This window comes from Cyprinodon tularosa, unplaced genomic scaffold, assembly GCF_016077235.1.
Source record: "Cyprinodon tularosa strain WSP-4 unplaced genomic scaffold, ASM1607723v1 ctg21, whole genome shotgun sequence".
Classification (NCBI taxonomy): Eukaryota; Metazoa; Chordata; class Actinopteri; order Cyprinodontiformes; family Cyprinodontidae; genus Cyprinodon; species Cyprinodon tularosa.
Genome location: NW_024038778.1, coordinates 332,081 through 353,570, shown reverse-complemented (window position 1 = coordinate 353,570; position 21,490 = coordinate 332,081). Strand labels below are relative to the sequence as shown.

Genomic DNA, 21,490 nt, shown 5'->3' with positions numbered 1-21,490 from the left:
ACAGGAAGTTTTTCCTGTTGTTCAGCCATGTGAGTCAGAGCGGATAGTTGGGCATGGATTACAGTCCTCCAGGCTATTTATGTTTTTTTCTTTCTCAGGATGAAACAGGTGTCTTGTTGTGATCTAGTTTTTCTCCCTTCCTGTTTATGCTGTGCTCCATTTACCCAGAAAAATCACAACATTTATCTGGAAAACACGTTGCATCCAATGTAACTGTCTTCCAGTTAGAAGGTTTGCTATCTATTGCACTCACTAACCAGGCTAAGTCAAGTTAATAATAATGGACGGATTTAAACTTTTGTTTACTGCTGCTTTCCCTCATCTCTTAAAGGTAAATGGTTCAGTTTTACTCAGAGATTCCAGGTGCTATCACAGCAGTAATGACCAGCATATCACTGCAACAACTAAACAATACTGAAACAAAAAAAAAATCGTAAGCGTATTTAAGCTTAATTTAACTAGGTAAATAAGATCATTTGAAATAACTCATTTAGATTTCAATGTTTTGCATTGCACTGCATTATACAAACCTAGCCATAGACAACATTTGAACTTCTCCACATTTTGTAAAACAACTCAAACTTAATTTGTTTTATTTTTTTATTTTTGTTGTTGTGGTAAAACAAGTCAAAGTAGCACACAATTATTTGGGGGAAGGAAAGGGATAAATGGTTTTCATAATCAACCCAACTGGTTCAATATTTTGTAGATTCAAATTTTGCTATGATTACAGCATTGCTTATTTTGTGGTTAGGGCTCTACCAGCTATATTACATGTACTAGACAGTGGCAGCTTTATCCATTCTCTTTTTGGGAAATGATTCAACCTGAGTTAGACTGGATGGAGTGGATGGTGAATTTAACTGCACAAATTCTGACCCTAATGTCCTATTATGTAAATAAGCGTCTGCAACTTCAGTCCTTGACTGTCACTGTTCTGCAACTGTTGACTCTTCCCTGCTCCAACAAACCGGAATCAAGAAGCTGAATTTTCTCCTGGCATGTCACCAAGTTTTGCAAAGGTCTGTGGATTAACCATTCATTTACTTCAGGTATGTTGGAGCAGAGATGCAACATATCAGTCCTCTAATATAAAGACTGAGTAGACTTACAATTTTCCTTTTTAATAAATCTTAAAGTTAGGGTGACTTAGGTAATCATTAGCTGGCTGTGTATTATCTCTATAGACTCATAATGCTGGAGGTTTTCATCAAAGTTTCCTATGCGCATTTTGCCATTAAAAACATTGATGTTTGCCATTAGAAGGGCTTGATGGAAACAACTGAATTTGGATCAGTTGAATAAATTTGGCAAAAAAGTTTTTCATGCTCATGTGATTATTTTCTTTTACATTTTCAAAAAGGAAAAAGGCTTGGTCTGAATACCCCAAATTGGTGAGGACACTTAAGATACAATGACAGTGTGTCCGCGTCCACCATAAGTGCTATCTGAATAGTGCTGGCAGTAGGGAAGGAACAAGAAGCAGGATGCTTTCTAGCGTCAATTCATTTACCGGTACATGTGTTGACAATATTGTTGGTACCCCTTGTTTAATTAAAGAAAAAACAACAATGGTTACGGAAATAACTTTGAACAAGGTAGTAATAAACAGTAAGGTCTGGAAAAAATATATCTACACTTCATATTTTTTTGCACAAACTTTTAGGGCAATCACTGCAACCAAACCTTCCTTTAACTTTCAATGAGACTTCTGCTCCTCTCAGCAGGTGTTTTGGTCTACTCCTCATGAACAAACAGCTCCAGTGGTCTCAGATTCACCTTTTCCACATGTCATGTTTTAGCTCCTTCCAAAGATCCTCTATAGGATTTAGGTCATGGCTCATAGAAGTGCATTACCACTAAGCTTTCTGACACTGGGAAGCACATTTATCTCTAGAATCCCTTGATAGTCTTGAGATTTTATTGTATCCATACACCCTGTCCCAGAAGAAGCAAAGAGGCCCCAGATCATAGCAGAAACTCCTCCATGTTTCACTGCAGTGATAGTGTTCTTTTCTTGATAGGCCTCAGTTTTCTATCCGTGTACACAGAGCTCAAACAATAACTGACGGTGCGATCTGACTCTGAAGTTCCTTGAGCCTGAAGTTCACCTTTAATCTCTTTTAGCCTCTACCTTTAACAAGCTTATCTATATGTTTCTTTCTAATCTGCAAAGACAGCTCTTCTTTTGCTTCCTTTAGTTCATGTTGAGTGTGGTACACACCATGTCACCACACAAAACAGTGATTACAGATATCTGTATATATAAAAATATTGACTGATTGCGAGATAGTAAACACCTGTGATACTTATTAGTGGACACACTTTGATTTAACATTTACGTTTGGTCATATTATTTCAAGTCTTCTCTTCAGGTACCATCATGTCTGTCCAGGCCTGTTTCATGAGTTCGTTTTTCAAAATTACTCTGTTGAAGCATGGCTGAAAAAAATAGTCTGGCTTTCATTTGTTTATTTTCATAGATATTTATATTTATCATTAGAGTTATTTCTGTGATACCTGATATTTTTTCATTAATTGAGGGGTACCAACATTTATTTTCACATGTGTACAATGGAGAGCCTCAGCCATTCAGTGTATTTGTGTCACTTTTGTTTTTTGTAGATCTTTTTCTAAAAGCTGTATTCCCAATTTAACATGCATCATTCTTGTGGGTGTCTGTCACGTAATGACATCCAAAGAAGCTGAGAGTTGTCTTGATTCAGCACAGCCTTTCAGAGGAACTTTCCAACGCAATTGGTGTTCTAACCGTTGACCCAAGGAAGGTGAATGGATAGGATCTAGGAACAGAAGGTAGGAGCTATAGTTTAAGGTATGTGGTTCAAGACTAAATGCACCAATTAGGAGAAAAAAACACAGTTGTCAAGTTCTGACATAAGGAACATTTACCTCAAATGACTGGATAGATGTGTCTGCTGTTTGAATCCTGAATGCAAGAATCAAAATCGCACTTCTGTCTTAACATCTCTGGATGGCATGTCAAATTTCTAATACCATAGTAGCTGACATTATAAAATAAGTACAACTTGCCTAATTAAAACCTTGGACCATTACTAATCTGTCATCCACACTAGCTTACTACCTAACCTGGTAACTTTCAGCTAATGAATAGAAAAAACACCTTTATTTTGGATTTTCTTTATTTTTTGAAAATTCACTTCAAAATTCAATAGAAACGCAGCTAGGGTATTTTTATGCTTTTCTCATTGGTGTAGCTACATGGCCTTTACTGGATGCATTAGCTGGGCTTTTGTTCATGTTCCTCCCTCAATAGATGTTACACACGTCGCTGTATTTTAGTAGTAATCTCATTCTCTCTCCCAGACCTTGTTATTGGCTGAGCTTTTACTGAGTCCACCTGTATGTGATTGTGCTCTCTTTCATCCTCTAGACTTGAAAACTGACTCTGAGCTATTTGCTTAAATGGGTTTTTCTCCTAAATGAAACCACAAAAAAGGCAACGACTGCCTTTAAATGTTTTGAAAAAACTTTTAGCATAAAAGGTATTTCTATTACAGTCTTGTGTTTTATGTGTCTGCTAGGGCTAGTCAAATCTCTAGTCAGTCAGTGGGTTATTTTCTTTTGTGCTAGATGAATGCTAATTATGAAGCATTTCTGCAAGGTCAACTTCACAATGCAAGCAATGGTCTATGGTGCCTCGAACTGTCTAAATATCAGATTGCAAACACCGATCTGTGATCAGATTCAGTATGACATATCCCAGCTACTATAAAACTGCTAAATAACATCTCAATGCATTCCTAGTTTGAAGGATCTATTCTGTTTCACTACTATATGATCATTAGTATAGTTTCACTGATTATTTCTGTCTCTAAAATGTACATCGGTAAAGAACGGGATGATGATGACAGGAGGAAACAAATGGAGCCGTCTATCTCACCCGTCTGCATCCTGGATGTTGACATTAACCCTCTTTGCTGCACCAAGAAGCTCTGAAAGAGAAAAGACGGAGGTGTTAAAAGATACAAAAAAAAAACGTTTTTTATTTAAACATGTAGTCTTTGCCAACTAAAGACACACTCTGCTGTTTGACTCCTTCATTGTGGTGTTGAATCTACAGTTGTGTGAAAACATTTGAGCAAAGCGTGTGCCTTTGTACAATTCGTTCACTGTACTAAGAAGAGGTGAAAATCACAACTGAGGATAAACAAGTATTTCTGAAAACCCATCTATTTCTGCTTATAAAATGTGAATAATTCCTGAAGGTAAAACATATAGGTATATTCAGAAAAGTAGAATATTATAGATTTTTTTCATTGACTAATTTTAATATTACACATTTTATCTGCTTCTTCTTTGGGAAATAGTCATTGCTGTTTTTGATGCACATTTATTACCTGCATATTTTGTACATTTTTCCTTTCCCTCCAATTAGCGTCACATTTTCCATCTGTTTATGGCTACTAATGTGATGCCACATGGGAGAAACAGCACTGATCTTAAAGGAGGGTTACAATTTAACAAACACTCTGAAATGCACTCAGATATAACAGCTTGCTTGTCTCTCTCCCCATTTTTTTAATGTTCTGGTCAAACCCTCATAATCCGGAGGACATAATCTGTAGCTGTCCTGTAATCTGCGGGAAAGCTTCTCTCTCCCACTTCATCCCTTCATCCTACTTTCACACTCTAATTTTCGCTGTAATTTGCTAAAGAGCGCGTGCTGATTGGTGGCTTGGCCGTCTCTGTTTACACTCTGATGCTGACATCATTTTCCTGCTTGGATGTTGCGTGAGCTCTTAGTGTGCACGTTTAGGTTCCCCCATCCTGACTTGGATTAATGACCAGCCCAGCCCCTCCCCCCTACCAACACACACCATACACTACCTGGATGAGTTTCAGTACTTTTGTCGCTATCAAAGTATCAAAGAAGCACCAAAAATTAAAAGAACACAGCAATTTTATTTTTCCCTATCCCATTTTCTGCTTTAGAAGTTTTCTTTCCCTCTGAGCTTTGATTAACTACCAAAATAAAGGAATGGAACCTGCTTTAAAAAGAGAGAAAATGAAATAATTTGTGTTTTATTCATCCATTTTTCATCAGACTTTATCCCTGCTGGGGTCACGAGGGATGCTGGTGCCTATCTCCAGCTGTCAGTGGGTAAGAGGAGGGGGACACCCTGGACAGGTGGCAGTCCATCGCAGGAAAACACAGAGACAAACAGGACAAACAACCACTTATGCACACACACCTAAGGAGAAGCCAACTAACCTAACAGTCATGTTTTAGGACTGTGGGAGGAAGCCAGAATACCCAGAGAGAACCCACGCCTGCACAGGAAGAACATGCTAACTCCATGCAGGAAGACCCCAGGAATCAAACCTGGAACCTTCTTTCTCCACTGAGCAGCTTGTGTTGTATTCAAAATTTTTTAAATATCGCAAGACTTTATTTTTCTCTGGAAAATATTGTCCTAAAGATGAAAAAGAGTGCATATGGAACAACTGTGCATACGGGTCAAATTTGCAACATATTAAGGAAGTAATTCAGAGGGCAGCAAAAAGGCCATGGGGTCTATGGAAACCCCTGCTTTAGAATGTTTAAAAGTTATGATGAAATGAAAAAAAAAAACAGATTCTAGCATTTTCTGATTCGGAGTATCTGATGATGAATACTAATTATGTCCACAGTTGCAGCTGTTTCACGAATAAGAAGAATTGGAATTGCTGAAATCACACTATTATCCTAACTTGGTTATACTATTGAGTGTTTCTGTTTTGTGTGGTAAATCTCCAAACCAATGGGATTCTGGATACTATGCACTGATTTTCCTCACAACATCTCCAGGGCGGCTTCCAAATAGTGCAGATCGGTAAGGACACTTAAGCTAAAGTGGAATTTTGTCAGTGTTTACCATGGTAAGTGCTGGTGTTGATTAAGGAATAGGAAGCAAGATGCTTCCTATTGATGGTTAATCTAGCATAGAGACCTCCCAACTATCCTATTCACTGCATAGGAGCCATGTGGTTGCCCTCGATACTTTATTTGACAGGATGTATAGGCTAGCTAACCTCAAAGCATTTTACAGAAATATATTAACCTGTGTGACATGTGCTCTGTGCAAAGCCCTAAATACACCGAACATGATTTTGTGTCCGATAAAACAGAAAAGAGGTTGTAGCGCTTAGCGCTCATTGACAATGAAGAAGGATGAACATACCCTACATGATTAATTCAAGGGGGCTTACTTAGCTCCGACTGAAACAGACCCCAGATCTAAATGTAATGTTACAAAATGTAATTCACAACACATGCTGTATATAGGCTGATTTATACTCAGAAACCAGTTCGCATGCATGTGTGTTGCAGTAAATATGCCCCCGCCACTTCGGCAGACACTCTGGTGTCAGGAGGCATCCGACTGGTCAAATCTAAATCCGCTCTACACTATAAGTGTTTCCTGTTTGGTACCTTACTGGCTTGTTTTATTTGTATGACCACCATTGTGGAAAACGACTTGTGAAGTTGGACCAGCTACAAGAGCGAGGTGCGCGAGAACGCTGGGAGCTTTTTTCCACCTGGATCTCTGCTCTTTTTCGCCCTCATGTCCCTCCATTGTCGCACAAACTTGCCCCTTGCGTTTTTCCACTTCCTCAATGCCTCGGCCATATCTAGACCTACAGCTAGTTCGTGATAGTCCCTCTTGCATTGTGATGTGGCATTACATAGTGCAGACCACACTTCAAAATTGGGCATGAATCAAAAATATCTGCATCATACCTGTGACAAGCTCACTGCAACACACTGCTGCGGGAGTATAAGCAGCCCTTAAGGGTAATTAAAAACCGTTACTTCAATCTAACCATACAGAAAACCAGTAAACTGCATTCAATCTTCCAGCATTTACTCCTGCCAGATAGGGTTGAGCATTGAGAATCGCTAATTGATGAGAGCCGGTTCGAAAATTTTCAATTGTTCAAACTTTAGTTGCGGTATCCAGTCTACTGAGACGAAATAAAAGCTGCCTAAAATCAATAAAGAAGAATTTGCAGGTGTGTGTGCAAGCAAAAATCTGCAGCAGTCATAAGTGTTGCTTAAAGCCAAATAAAGAAATGACCAGTCAGTTACCTACGATGCTAGTGACGGCTGACATGACTAAACAACGCCAAATTCAGAAAGAGAGCCTCATCTTTTTCCTGCTGCACTGCTGCATTGATCTGCCTCTCCAAACATGCTGGTCACCCTATTGTAGTTTGCAATTGGATGACAAGTGTTTTTGATTTCTTGTGTACATGTCTTAAAATATAATGGATACTGGAGCTTGACTGGGGTAGTATACGGTGAATTTTGTAAAAATGTCCCATTTTTTAAAATTCAAAACTTGACAGGTATGCAACTCTACTAAGGTAGGCTCCCTGAGGGTATTTGTTCCCGCTCTAAATTTGTGGCACATATTCTCCAGGGAGATACTTTCTTACATATACTTTATGTCTTAAGAGATTCCTGCCTTGTTTCATACACTTTCTGATAGAACTGAAAAGCACTTAAATGCAAACTTAAGCGTAACTTAATCTTCTAGTTCATTTAGAATCTGTTTTATACGATAAAGCCCACCAACTGCACAATGGAGAATCAAATCGGGTCATTCCCCCGCCCACAAGAGTAACTGGGTTTAACTGAAGTGCAGCAAATGACACTGTTTATTCCTTCAGCTCATAGCACCAGGCAGAATTAGGTAAATAAAAGATTTTTTTTTTTTTTTTATATGACATCAATGTTTATGCACTCATTTAATCCACGTTTTAGGTGGTGGATAAGTCAAACAGCTATCCTCATTTCCACCGTCTTCTCTATTTAACCCCAATGTTCCCTCTATGTTGCGTGATTACACAGTTGCGCACTGCTTGGGCAAAGATGTCTGCATCCAGAAAGACAGAGCTACATCTATGTAATTAAAAATAGTAACTTCTAAAGGCAAACATAAAGATAGACTCTTTCAGTTCATAGGTGATAATATTTAACATAAATATAGATTACATATACCATTTATGTAAGCAAATCCCTGTAATTATTACACACTGTATCTTTAAAGACATTAACACAAAGCTTCCCTTTACAAAATGGTGTTTCCGCCCTGATCTGAAAGTAGTGTCGCTTGTGGAGAGCCACTGATGGGCCGACCCCACAGCTGCAGCCTCAAAAAGAGAGGTGAGAAGATTCCCTTTAAAAAATATCTCTTTTTGAAGGGTAGTTTTTCGGATTCCGTGTGCTTTGTCTTATCAGGTTACCAAAAAGTATACCACAAAAAAAAAAAAAAAAAAAAAAAAATTTTGAGCATTGAATCTACTGAGGGCCAATTTTAACTTCTGAGAATATATGATGTCCCACATTGGGAATACAAGACTCAAATATTTGTTTTTGTTTTGTTACTTAGATTGAGATTAACAGACTGTAAAAGGGTTGGATGAATAACATTTAATCAAGCTTAAATTGACAAATGGAAATATACAAAACTATGCTTGGATCTATTGAATTTTTCACGAAAATAATAATTTAATGTTTTATATATATATATATATATATATGATGGCTAACCAACCAGACATCGTGTTGATCGACGAACAGCAGAAGAAGGCAGTAGTGATAGATGTGGCAATCCCAAGCGACAGCAACATCAAGATGAAAGAACATGAGAAGCTTGAGAAATACCAAGGGCTGAAAGAGGAGCTAGAAAAGATGTGGAAAGTAAGAGCAGCAGTGGTGCCAGTGGTAATTGGAGCACTGGGGGCTGTGACCCCCAAACTGGGAGAGTGGCTACAGCAGATTCCAGGTAAAACATCAGAGGTCTCTGTCCAGAAGAGCGCAGTCCTAGGAACAGCTAAGATACTGCGCAGAACCCTCAAACTCCCAGGCCTCTGGTAGAGGACCCGAGCTTGAGGATGACACATACCACCCCACGAGGGGTGAGAAAACCGTTTTTTTTTTATATATATATATAAATATATATCTCCTTTGCAATGATAATTTTATATTACATTTGTAAAATTCTAAGAAATATCCCTGAAAGCAATTGTTTTCAATTAGTTGACATAGATAAAGACATTCATCCAAATGGAAAACTCCCTTTTGCTTGAACTTATAGTCAGTCAGAAGATTTGTGAAAATTGTTTTAAATTTCAGTAAACCTCCCACTAACACATGTTCAAAAATAAACATGTATTTGCTGAAACAGATTTAGCTGGTACTTTCAACGTATCTGGGTTAGGGTTTGGATGTATCTGACAAAGTTCTTGGTCAGATACGTGGTCCCACCCAGTGAAAGTACTGGCAAAAAAAAAAGCAAAAAAAAAAAGCATTTGATACGCCCACCTAGAGTAGAAAGGTTTAGGGTCTCTGTTGCTCTTGATTTCGCTATCAGAAACAATGGTTGACCTTAGAGCAGGGGGGGGAATTTACCATTAGGCAATACTAGGCAGTTGCCTAGGACCTCAAGTTTCTGGGGGCTCCATAAAACGGTGTTTACATGTACAGTTAATACAACTATTCCTTATTTGTGCGCAGTAATTATGTTTTGGATAATATTCCTTTTGCTAAAATGCCATCAGATCGCTTATAAAATTCAGTGTGCATTTGAAAACAAATGGTGCGAAGAGCAGTGTTGCCAACTTAGTGCTTTTGTCGCTATATTTAGCAACATTTCTGACCCCTCTAGTACTTTTATTTCAAAAAAGCGTGTAGCGCCAAATCTAGCAACTTTTTTCTGCTAGTGGAGACTTTGGCAACAACATATAAAAGCACCAAAATAGTAGATTGGTAAACCCACCTCCTGCTCTCCTCTATCTTGTCTGCTGTCATGATTCATGCAGCTATTATTTAATTCAAATGAAAAATGGAGAACAGATAAGCAGATCATGGCTTGTCTAGAGTGAAGGAATGTGTTATTCACTTTTGCCGTCGCCTTTTTGGAAACACAGGAAAGAACAATCAGTGAATCAGAAGTGAACTTAGTGATTGGAAAAAATCTTTCATTCCTTTTGAGACAGCATGAAAAGTCAGCTGAGTACAAAACACAGAAAGGAAAACAACAAGAAAAGGGAAATTAAGGAAAGGACAAAACGTACAACAAAAAATGTATATCTATTCTATTCAAATTTGTGAAGCTGTATAGTGGATGTGTTTAATGTGTTGTCGTCTAAATTCAGAGGATCCCTGCCTGTTTTTGCCCTAAAATGTCCTAAATACGCCCCTGCCTGAAAGCTCTAGTCACCATTCAGAATCTGATTCCGAAGCTATTCAAGTTATTGTGGATTTTCACACAAACCCATTTTGCTCCTCTTAATTTTCCTCTCCTGAGTTTGTTGTTTACTCTCTGCTTATCTTCTTTCCTTACCATGCCTCTCACCAGGGTGGCATATATATCAAAACGCCAATGACAGCTCCTCGGGCTTTGTGCCAAATCACACCTTCTTGTATTTGAGCAAACATCTCTCAGTGAGCCATGCTCGAACAATTACCTATTGTTAATGGAGTCCAATCTGCAAGTGTATTTCAACCTAAAAAACAGCCCTTTCCAAGCAGTTTAAAAGCTTGGAACCTCTCCCCTACCAAAGAACGCCCTTCAGATGAAAGATAAAATGTTTTCAGCCATAAACACTGAAGTCCAGTTTTTAACTTTATTAGCATTGCTCCTCAGATTTTCCTCATTTCATCCATTAATCTCTGAATCCCAGTTTCCTTCCCTGATGTGGGCTGCTGGTTTGAGAGACTCCCATTCCTGTTTCTCCATCTGTGTCCTTTTGCTTATATTTCAGAATAACACTAAGCATAACACTGCATCCAGGCTGCAGTAACCATGGTAACCACCTCACTGTGTCAGTCCTGGCCTGTCAGTCATTTTGGATGTCATCGACATGATACTGTTTGGTAAAACCCTCCATCAAATTGTAACAATGGTTAAATGATGGATTTGTATTGACATAAAATCCCATCAGTAACTTCCAGTTAGAAACCTGCCATTCTTGATGTTGAGAGCAAACAGCTGCCTGCAGCTACCAGCTAGAGGAGCCGTCACAATAACATTAGGTTACATCTTTAGAGTAGCTGAGGGAAATGAATGAAAGCTGGGTTCATAAAACAATGCTTTTGAAAAAAGACAAGGTGTTCATACTATCAAGCAATATCTGTTTCACAACTAAAATACTTATAATCACTTAAGGATCAGCAGCTGGATCACAGACTAAAGAAGAAAATATTTTGTTATAAATATTCAAGTTTCTTTTTTTTTTTTCAAAGTAATTTATTTCACAGCCCAAAAGTATTTTATTGTATTTACTTATTATAGTATATGTTATTCCAAGAGCTATTTTGAGCTGACTGTACAGATGCTATGAATTTTGAAAATAAGTCAGCATTTACATAGCTGTTGCTTTCATATTCTAGCCTCTTTTGGTTGTCGGCATTTGCATTCACGTCAGTTGCATGCAGATCAACCTTAAAAAATCCAAATGTGTTTGCTTGACTATGCTTGAGGTTGGTTTCCCTTCACAAACCTCCAGATTGAACTCTTTACATCTTCTAACACTAACTGATTGTTCTGTCAACTCTCTCTGCCAAGTGACTGCAGCTAGTGCAGACTGATGAAGACTTTCCCTGTCTAGGGCTAGGTGTAAAACTAGTCCAAAATGATTTCTTTTTCCAGTATAAATCAGACTTCACTCATTTCATCCATTATCCTCCACTTGGCTAAAAAGGTAACCAAGGGAACCAACTGAGACTTTAACAAATTTGCTAGGTTCAGCGAGATTAAGGGTTGGGAATACATTCTTACCTATGCTCAATAAAGGCATCTAACTATTGTTTTCCTTACTTTATGATTTGAAATTTAATATCAGTTTCATTCCTAAGGTATGTAAGGATTATGTGAATTATTTATATGGGCCAAATGAGATTAATATTAGAGCATTTTCTAGGAAATTCCCAAGTTTACATACGCCTAGGTTAGTATGCCTTTCAAAAATCTGGAAAACCCAACCGATTTATGTTGTAGTATGTTGTAGTATGGCTTCTAATAGATTCAGTCACACATTCTGGGTTATGAAAGCTAACTAAAACAAATCCACCAAAATATTGGGAAATAAGTTTAGGATCTTAGGCTGAAGGCGCCACATTTTGTTTTTTAAACAATAACATTTGCTTTATTAAACAATAATATGGACAGGGAAAAAAAATATAGAAATATTTATTTAACATACCAGTCAGTAAGGACTGGTTCTGTGTCCTGAAGATGGAAAGATTTGGTCATAAATGTGTCCAAGAACAAAAGTAAAATACCTTCTAAAGATGTTGACCAAGGCTAGTATGAGAATCTCCATTAAAACACAGTATGTAGCTACAGTACCACCATTAACTGAAAATTATTATTCCACAATAAACAGTTAATTCGATGCTTAGAACCTACTCGGTTGAGTGCAGATATTGAGTTAGAAGTACACCTTTTTCTGACATAGAGCCCCTCCCCTCTCAGCTACTTATTTTCTCATCATTCCTGGTAATAGAGGGGTTTCCTAGCCTGATAAACCAGACTAAATGTTCGATTAAATGTGTAATTTAGTCTGGCCCCGATGAAAGAGACATCGGAAGATTGTTGATGAGAACAACCCATTGCTTTTAAACCATGTCTGTGTCTATTGGCCAAAGCTCTGACCAATGAGCGCAACTGACTGTGACGTAGTAAGTGCGAGAGTAAGCTGGTGGGGGAGTGTAAACAAATAGCCTGTCAGTTAAAACGGTGAATACGTCCTTAAATGATGGGCTAGTTGACTAGGCTAGGGGTTTCCTGCCAAACAGTAATTTTAAAGGGCAGAAACAGAGTTGCATAAACAACTATGGACCTGCAGACGGCAACATCTGGTTTTAGTTTACCACCACTATATATCCCAACCTGCATGTTTTCAACACTACGGGCGACAAAACCAACACTTGCTGAAGGAAACTAAATTTTTTTTCTACAAGGTGTTTTAAAATTATATCAGAGGTTATTGAACAGATTTTATGGAAATGTTATGTCCGTAGCTCTAAAGAAAAAAAGGTTGAGTGTTTCCTCTGAAGAACCACAGGCCTCGGAAACAGATGGCCTACAAGTTTAGGTCACATTGACAGATTAAAAAAGGGCAAACTAGATGGCAAATGTCAGCGGGTGTTAAACAGTTGGTAGATACGGCTGTCAAGCTGTAATTTCTTCTAACTTTTGCTGTTGTCACACTGCATATTTTTCCATTTTTATTATGGTAAAAAAAAGTGGGTAATGTGGATCTAAACCAATGCTGTCAAATCTTATTGTAGTTTTGGGCCCTAAAAGTACTCAGGGGGTCATCCTTTTTTTTGAAAGTCTTTTGTTTTTACCTGCTCAGCAATTAATTAGACATTCAGTAACCTAGTTTTAAAAAGTGATGAAGTAACAATTAAAAGGAGACTCCACTTGATGGCAAGTGCAGTTGAGGGCCACAAGAAAGTGACCACAGACCCTTTGTCTAATGTAGCAAACCCATGGTCAAACCATAAGAAAATAAGGACATTTTCCCTGTTTAGAAATGTTTATAGGCCTGAAACAGTCACACTGTAATTGTACTGTTTAACATCGCTGACATTTGCCAACTAATTTCATAATCGATTAATCATCAACTGGAGTATAGAGATTCTAAAAAATGCCTTTAACTGACAGAGCGACCCACTTACAGCAATAATTATACCAAGATTGTGAAAAAGATATGTAACATTTTGCATTTAAGATAAAAATATTTTTCATCTGTCAATATGCTCTATCCAGAACTCCTAAAGTGGAAAACTGTGAGTTTCACCTGGTTTAATTTCAAAAAGAAATCTTCTTTAAGGAAGCTTTGGCTGTCCGATTATAAATCTATATTAATTGAAAAAATAATTGACATATTAAATGATTTACGAAATAACCTTGAGCTGCAACCCTAAATGTGTATGCTTGGAATGAAGAATTCCCAAAGTTTAGCCACCAATTTCTTTGGCAGTAGCATAACTCCCTTTGTGTTTCTTCTCTCCATACATACTATTAATCTGATAAAAGACTGCCTCAAATTGTAAGATTTAAAAGCAGCCCCATGAAAATGAACATATTGATAGCTCAGAAACCAGAATTTTTGTTTTTAAAAATACAAATATCAATACTTTCAATACTACGGTCAGTTAAAGTGCTATACATTAATAAAAATTTGGTTATTGGATATTTGGTTTCCCTTCCTACATCTTATCAAATACTGTGACATGTAGAGCTATTTTTTCCTCGTTTTTTGAGTGTGTAGATAGAGTGAGCCCTGGGGTTTAGTGTTCTTTTTGGGTGGGGGATGGGGGGAGGGAATGCACCTTGCTTTGTTTTGTTTTTTTAGTCTATTTTGCTTTATTTTTCATGTTTCTGTGTGTGTGTGTTTGTTTTTGTATGTCTAACAGAAAATTCTAATAAAAATATCTTTGAAAAAAATAAAATAAATGCACACTTTGGTGGGAACTACTTTTCCTTTTGCCTAGTAAATGCTAAAATTATAAATTTGTACAATTATAATCGTAATTATATGTTTGTACAAAGACCGTAAGCAAAAGTTACAAAAAAAACCCTTAAAATATTCTAAGAAATAAAGTGGTAAAAGGATTGCAAAAAGCTAAAAGATCTTAATATTACACACCTCATTGACATTATTAGGGAAACCAACAGTTCACTGCCTAAATAAATTAACAAATAAACCAACTAAGTGCTGAGGAATTAAAAACTCACTATTACTGGCCAAATACTTACCAATAGTGCCAAAATTGAAAAGTTAGAAAAGGATTTTACACCTAATATGTACCTTTCCAGCTCTAAAAGTCGTTTTCTTTATGGGTGCCTTTCGAGACGTTCAAGATCCCCTTAGAAAATACTATGATAAAATAAATACATTTGATTCGCATTACAGAAAATTCAAAAAATATAAATATACATGACATGCATAGGACAAACAATATAGAATAATGTAACTATGTGGGGAAAGAAAGTCAAAGATGAGTTTTTAAATGGAATTAGACCAATCCCCACTACTTTTTAGCCCTACCCCTAAATTTTGCATTGTTTGGCCGTAGGTGTAGTGGACATAATGAGAGGTAGGGGGCTATAAAACTAATCCTTAAACGAGGAATTTCTGATTCTGACTTGACCGGGAAGGGCCAGAGACAATTTCAGAGAAAACATGGAGGACAGGGATTTTACGGAGCGACTTTGAAAGCTTAGTTACTTTGAAAGCCAAACAAAGCTATAGATGTCAGCATTCTGGGTTTGGCTGATTCCCCCAGACAGCAGTGGATGGGTTAGTCGGTGTTTTGGAGCTCAGACAGCCCTTAAGAGCATTCCCCACTTCATTCTTTTACAACATTATTTTCTGTATCTTCCAGTTTGATAAAAAAAATGGCAAAGGCACTGTGTAATTCTGTCCTATGGTTTTGTAATTTTAATATCTTTTGGACTAGAAATTGTCAGCTAGGTTTAATACATCACTTTTTAAGACTTATCATACCTGATAAAGGAAAAGGATAACAAGCTCCACTACTTTCCTTTTTACAATTTTAGGTTTAATAGTTGTTTTCTTTTTCTTTTTTTTTAAAAAGCTTTGGGATGATGGGGTGTCCCAACTCCTAGGGAAGATTATGAAGCCTTAACTGTTGTGGCTTCAACTCCAGGGTGTGTTGGAAATGAGTATGGGCTGGTGGTACTGAGTAAGGGCTAATGGTGGAAAGTAAAGGGTTTATTGGGATTGGGGCTTAAAATGCAGAGAATGAGTCATTTTGCCAGATTTCTGCAGGGAGGGAGTTCCAAAGTGCTAAGCGACTGAAGGCTCTCAGGCCCATGGAGGACATGCAGCCAGGTGGAATGAAAGAAGACAGGCTGAGGAGTAACGGCGGATACAGGGAGATGTGTATGAGTGCAGGAGGTCAGAGAGGTAGGACGCTGCCAGGTTATAGAGAGCTTTGAAGGTGAGCATCAAATTGAATACACAAGTTAACAGGGAGCCAGTGAATATGTTTGAGTACTAGGGTGATGAGTCATGGGGTTCTGCAGATGCCTTCTGAAACCATTGGAGTTTATGGATGGACTTGTCAGGTAAACCAAAAAAAAGGTATTTGCAGTACTCATAGTGGGATGTAACAAGGGATTGAACCAGGATTGCTATACGATTAGGGGTAAGTGATGGACATAGATGATTTATAAAACAAGCTGACAGGGTGATACTGTTTATATGTGTGCTGTGAAAGACAGGGTACTGTCCAGAATGACACCGAGGCTCTTGATCTGTGGTGAGGGGGAGATGATGGTGGTGTGAACTGTAACAGAAAAGCTAGAAGATTTGGAGAGAGAAGATTTAGAGCCAACCATGAGAAATTCTGTTTTGCTATTGTTAAAGGTATTGTGGAGGATTTTTGTGATTTTTTTTTTTAAAAGACCCGCCCTCTCCACTTAAAAAAAAATAAAAAATCGCTCACTCTCTATATAGAGCAGGGACTATATAGTTGACTTTTTAGTGAACTCAGTTAATTGGCCGTTCGGAAGGATGATCACTGCGTTTTGCTCATTGTTGGTCAAGTAACTCCTCCTTAACTGCGCGGTGCCTGCGCCATCTTTGTTATAAGCCACCGCTGTCGGGTAGCGACAGCCTATGGCGATAGCGGGCTGTTGTGACAGCAAATCCCATAATGCTTTGCAAGGAGAGCTCTCCGCATAAAGCATTCCAGGATATATCTGTCACTCTGAAGCCTTAATCTTCTTTTCATAGACATTCATGTAGACACTCATAGACACTTTTTCTGTTATGACCCTCGCCATTTTCAAAAAAACGCAGTAAAAAAGGAGAGTTTTAATGGCCACACATATACGCCTGAAAGTGCGCATGTGCAAAAAAATATAGCTAACGTAGGACGGCCTTATGTAAAGATATCACCAGAATGACTGACAATTAGGAGGACCACTTAATTAGATGATCCACTGGAAATAAAATATTGTCCTCTATAGCTTTAGGTTTTAGAAATTTATGAGAGAACCATGTTTTAATTCAGTTAAACAGTTTGAAAGGGAAGATAGAGGGTTTGGATGAAAAGCAGAGCTCTGTATCTGTGGCATAGAGGTGGAAAGGGATGTTGTGCTTTCTCAAAATATTGCCAGTAGAAAGCAGGCAGATAGAAATGTCCCCAGGACAGAGCCCTGGGTGACACTAATATAGCGAGGGAAAGGGTGTTATTTGTGATTTTTTTATTTCATACACACTGTGGGGACAGTGAGGTACGAGATGAACCAGAAAAGCACTATGTTGTAAAAGTCTATGGAGGACAATTGCTTGAGGAGAATGTGTCAAAAAAGAAGAGTATGGTGAGTAGCCCAGGGTCAAACTCCATGAGAAGACCACAAGGCTGTTTCAGTGCTGTGAAGTGGCCGAACCGCAGACCAAAATTCTTCATAGACGTTATTATGAATGAGAAGTCCTGATACACTTGGTTAATTTGTCTACAAGACCCTAAAAATGTCCCTCCGGCTGGAAAAAAGCTGTAGTGTCCCAAGTTTTGAAATCAGGGATCCTGGACTCCATGTGTAATTAGAGGCCCACATAGAGTTTTGTCAATACTTCTAAAAGTCATTGAAAAAGTAGTTGCTGCACAATTGACTAGTATAGAGTATTTAGCCAACCAGCTTTTCCACCCACAGCAGGGTGGATAGGGGGCTAGATGGTAGGAACAGTATTTTCAGATCTTAAAAAAACGTCTTTGAAGCTCTGTCATGGCTTGCTTTTATCTAAAATGTTACCGTTTAACATTTCTTCTGAGGCAGTGAGCTGGTCTGCATCATGTATTCAGGATAGGGACCAATGTGTTCAAATAGGTTGAGAGAAATCCTCATGTTTAAGCATTAAAATCGTACCTTAGGGCTTGACACTGGGAATTTTACTGTTCAGCCTCTTTATAAATAGCTTACCCGCTACCTGCAAAGGTGCCATGGCCATATTTTTGCTGATGATGCAGGGGCTTTTTTCAGATTATTTTTTACACTTGGCTTTTATTTTATTATTTTTGAAAGTAGGCTGACAGGTAATGGGATTAGAGGGAGTGGGAACACATGCAGTAAAGGTCATGAACAAAGACTCGAAATTCTAATTTTAAATCTAATTGCATCTAAGACCAATGGGTTGCATGCTTAAACCCTGCTCCACAGCTATGCCCAGGATGATACAATTTTTTATGCGTCGGTGAGGTCACTAGAGCAGTGGGCTAATTTTAACATGTATGACTGAGGTGAGGCAATGGTTGTATCAAAACTAAATTGTGCAAAATCTAACCAAGGGAGTGTTAATTAGCTTCTCTATTGAAAAACTAAATGTAGCACAAGGTTTTGAAATAGATGAGCAAAATCAAGAGTTCCATCTGTAACTGAATTTAAATACCTTGGGCTTGTCCTTAACCCCTTAATAAATTTAAAAAACCCATTACAAAGTTAGAAAACTATACAAACGTTCCTTCATTGCTTCAAATTAATTAGAGCATATATATATTCTTTACATGCATGCTATGAATTAAGCTGTATTATCAGTTAATTAGTGTAAGATCTGAATATCATTTTTTGTTAGTTCCGTAACAGTAAAACGTGTGTGTATTATATACTGTATGTTTAAACGTTCACCTTATGAATATTTTCAAAATGTCCAGTAAATATGTATTGATCTGACCTTACTATTGATTTAAGTGTTAATACTAAAATTTCAGATGCATAGGAGGGTGGGGAGTTAATTTAATGTAGATATGCAGTACTTGGGTGGTACAATAAAGTTAAAATACCATGAAATACATGGAAAAAAGTTTAAGGACCTAAATACTAGTTGGATATGAATTTAATTTTTTCTCAGATAAATTTATAGAAAATAATCCATCTAGTATAATTTTCAGCGATGGATTAAACTATAACAAACTGTTAACCTAAGGGGGAAAAAAAGAAATATTTAAAACTTAAAAAATAAGTCTGGTGGAAATTAGGAAATATTTTTCCCACAGTGAATGTTCTTAGAGACATAGGTTTGTAGGGGTTCACAAAAATGTTTTGAACTAAACTGCAATGGTAAATCTGCTGATTCCTCTGCAAGATTTCTTTAAAAGCATTGTCTGATCAGACTTGCAACCATCACATGCTGCATTCAGGGTGAGCTGACTGCCCCATGTTCTACTGTGTGATCAAAGCCCTAAAAATATATTTAGATAAATAACAAGCTCTCTTCTGTGCAGAGAAGAACAGGGAGTCCTGCAGCAGGTTGTGCAGACCCGACAAAGTCTTGATATCAGCATTACAGTCAGTGGGATCTCATGAGGAGATAGATGAAACTAGGAACAGACTGAACCCTCCCTAGTAGCTGCGGTGAGATCAGATACGGTTGCACACCCTGGCTATTTTTAAACTCAGAATGGAGTTTGTACTAAATCCATTTTGATCCAATGATTTTACAGCTTAGCTATTTCACGTTGAAACGTCACATCAATGCAGCGGCTGCTATTCTAACTTATTCAAATATATATGTACCCCAAGCGAAAACAATTGTATTATTTTTAGCAAAAATTAAAAATAATAGCTTATAATTCGGATTTTGGTATTTTTACATCTAAAGAAAAACTCGCTCCACAATTTACAATTATAAAAAGAAAATATGTGCATGTCTCTTTATGCAAATGAGTCAGCAGTTAAAAGAGAAACCTTGGGGAATTTAATGAGCTGTTGCTCTTCACTGATTGAAAAAACATAGTCTCAACAAAGGGAGATGATGTCTGAAACAATGAGAATGATAATAAAACTCCTTCAAGCAGATAAATCCCCTCAGAGTGTGGAAAAAACCAGGTTGGCTTTTTTTACCGGCCAACTGGAGCAAGTTCAAACAAAAATGTGGAGGTAAGGTAGGCCAAGGAAGACATCAAAGCATCAGTACAGAAGACTGTAAGCAACATGCCTCCCTCATAGAAAAATGGCAGAAAGCGTAAACAGGAGTCAGTGTTTGTCATCAAAACATAAGAAATCGGCTAAAGGAAATAGGATTTAGGTTCAGCTGAAACCAAACATAAATCATCATTAACAAGGCAGAAAACAGGGTTACAGAGGGATAAAGAGGAGCAGTCAATGGCTCTGGATGATTGGATAAAACTGATATTCACTGATGATTCTGGAATTTACATTCAACAAGGAAATGATCCAGGATTTTATTTATTTATTTGGTACAATCCCTGTGAAACATTGAAATATATAATATATAAAATGTCTCATCAATCATATTTTGCTGCAGGTTACATTTAGACTGAATTTACATTAAACATTTAAACATCTAAGGCAAAAAAAAATTGCCCTAACTCTGCTTCTCCTTGAAATACAGTAGTGCCTATTTTAGCATTCATCAGTCCATAACTAGGACAAAATATAAATATATGGATATGATTAACTTATATTTTATATGTAGGATTATACAAAGTTAATACATAGCCTGCCTGTGGGTGGCCCTATTCCTTTTTGTATATATATTTGGCACCACAATCAATACTCAGGTGTTTGTGGAAATATTTACTGTTGAAAGTTTTGTCAGATTTACAATAATCAGAACTGGCTCCTTTAAGTGACACTCTGGGTTTCAGGACAATAAGCTTCAGCAGACAACAATATTTCTGAGCTTTCAGCCTTTACAGGCCATGGAAACAAGTCAAATTCAGACATACTCGCAGTTTATTGAAAGCTTGGATGCTTTCTATACGAAGCTTTGACTCAAAGTAGGAATATATAGTGAGCTTCAGAGTACTTCTGGTGCCTAACTGAAGCTAAAGCCTGTTCTTTCGCAAAGCCAGCCAGTTTACCAACCATTTGCAAACAGAGAACCAAATCAGAGCCCCATCATTTATCTCATCCACTGAATGTTTGATCCTTTTTCTGCTACTTCTGTGTTTACGAGAAGTATCCTAGCAGCACATGGGGAGAGTTTAACTACACAGATAATGCTATTAATGCCAGTATCCTTGCAGAAATGGGAGCAATTTGATATTGGAAGGAACACTTTTAACATCCTCTCATGTTCAGTTAATGAATGTTCCCGTCAGAAAGGGTTGTGAAATGACAGTGTTCCCGAGTAATTATTTTGCAAGATCCAGCAGCTTTGCAGACCTTTCTACCAATATTTACACCCAAAAGAGAAAACCAGCCTGAAAATAAAGGATTGTACTTGTGAATATCGTAAAAAAAGAAATACAAAAATAAGTAAGATGTTAGGTGTTATACAATGTAAGTCCATGCCTGAAAGGCAAACAGCTCACCCCATAATCAAATCAGATAAATCAGATAGCAGAACGGGTCCTAAAACCCTGATCAGGTCATCAGTATTTTACTCCCCTCAATCCAAACTGTTTTAGTTAAACTAGGGATTAACTAATGTTTATGGTTGATAAGGACAAGTC

At 37.6% G+C, this 21,490-nt stretch overlaps 1 protein-coding gene across 4 annotated transcripts in view; it reads right to left on the bottom strand.

The window, feature by feature from the left end:
- Positions 1 to 21,490, bottom strand: part of si:dkeyp-9d4.3 (caskin-1) — a 62,226-nt gene that overhangs the window by 31,257 nt on the left and 9,479 nt on the right. For all 4 annotated transcript variants that reach the window (XM_038285287.1, XM_038285286.1, XM_038285289.1 and 1 more), the window contains exon 2: positions 3,923 to 3,974. In XM_038285287.1, the coding sequence (XP_038141215.1) occupies positions 3,923 to 3,974 (52 nt within the window). The remainder of the gene's footprint in view (positions 1 to 3,922; positions 3,975 to 21,490) is intronic.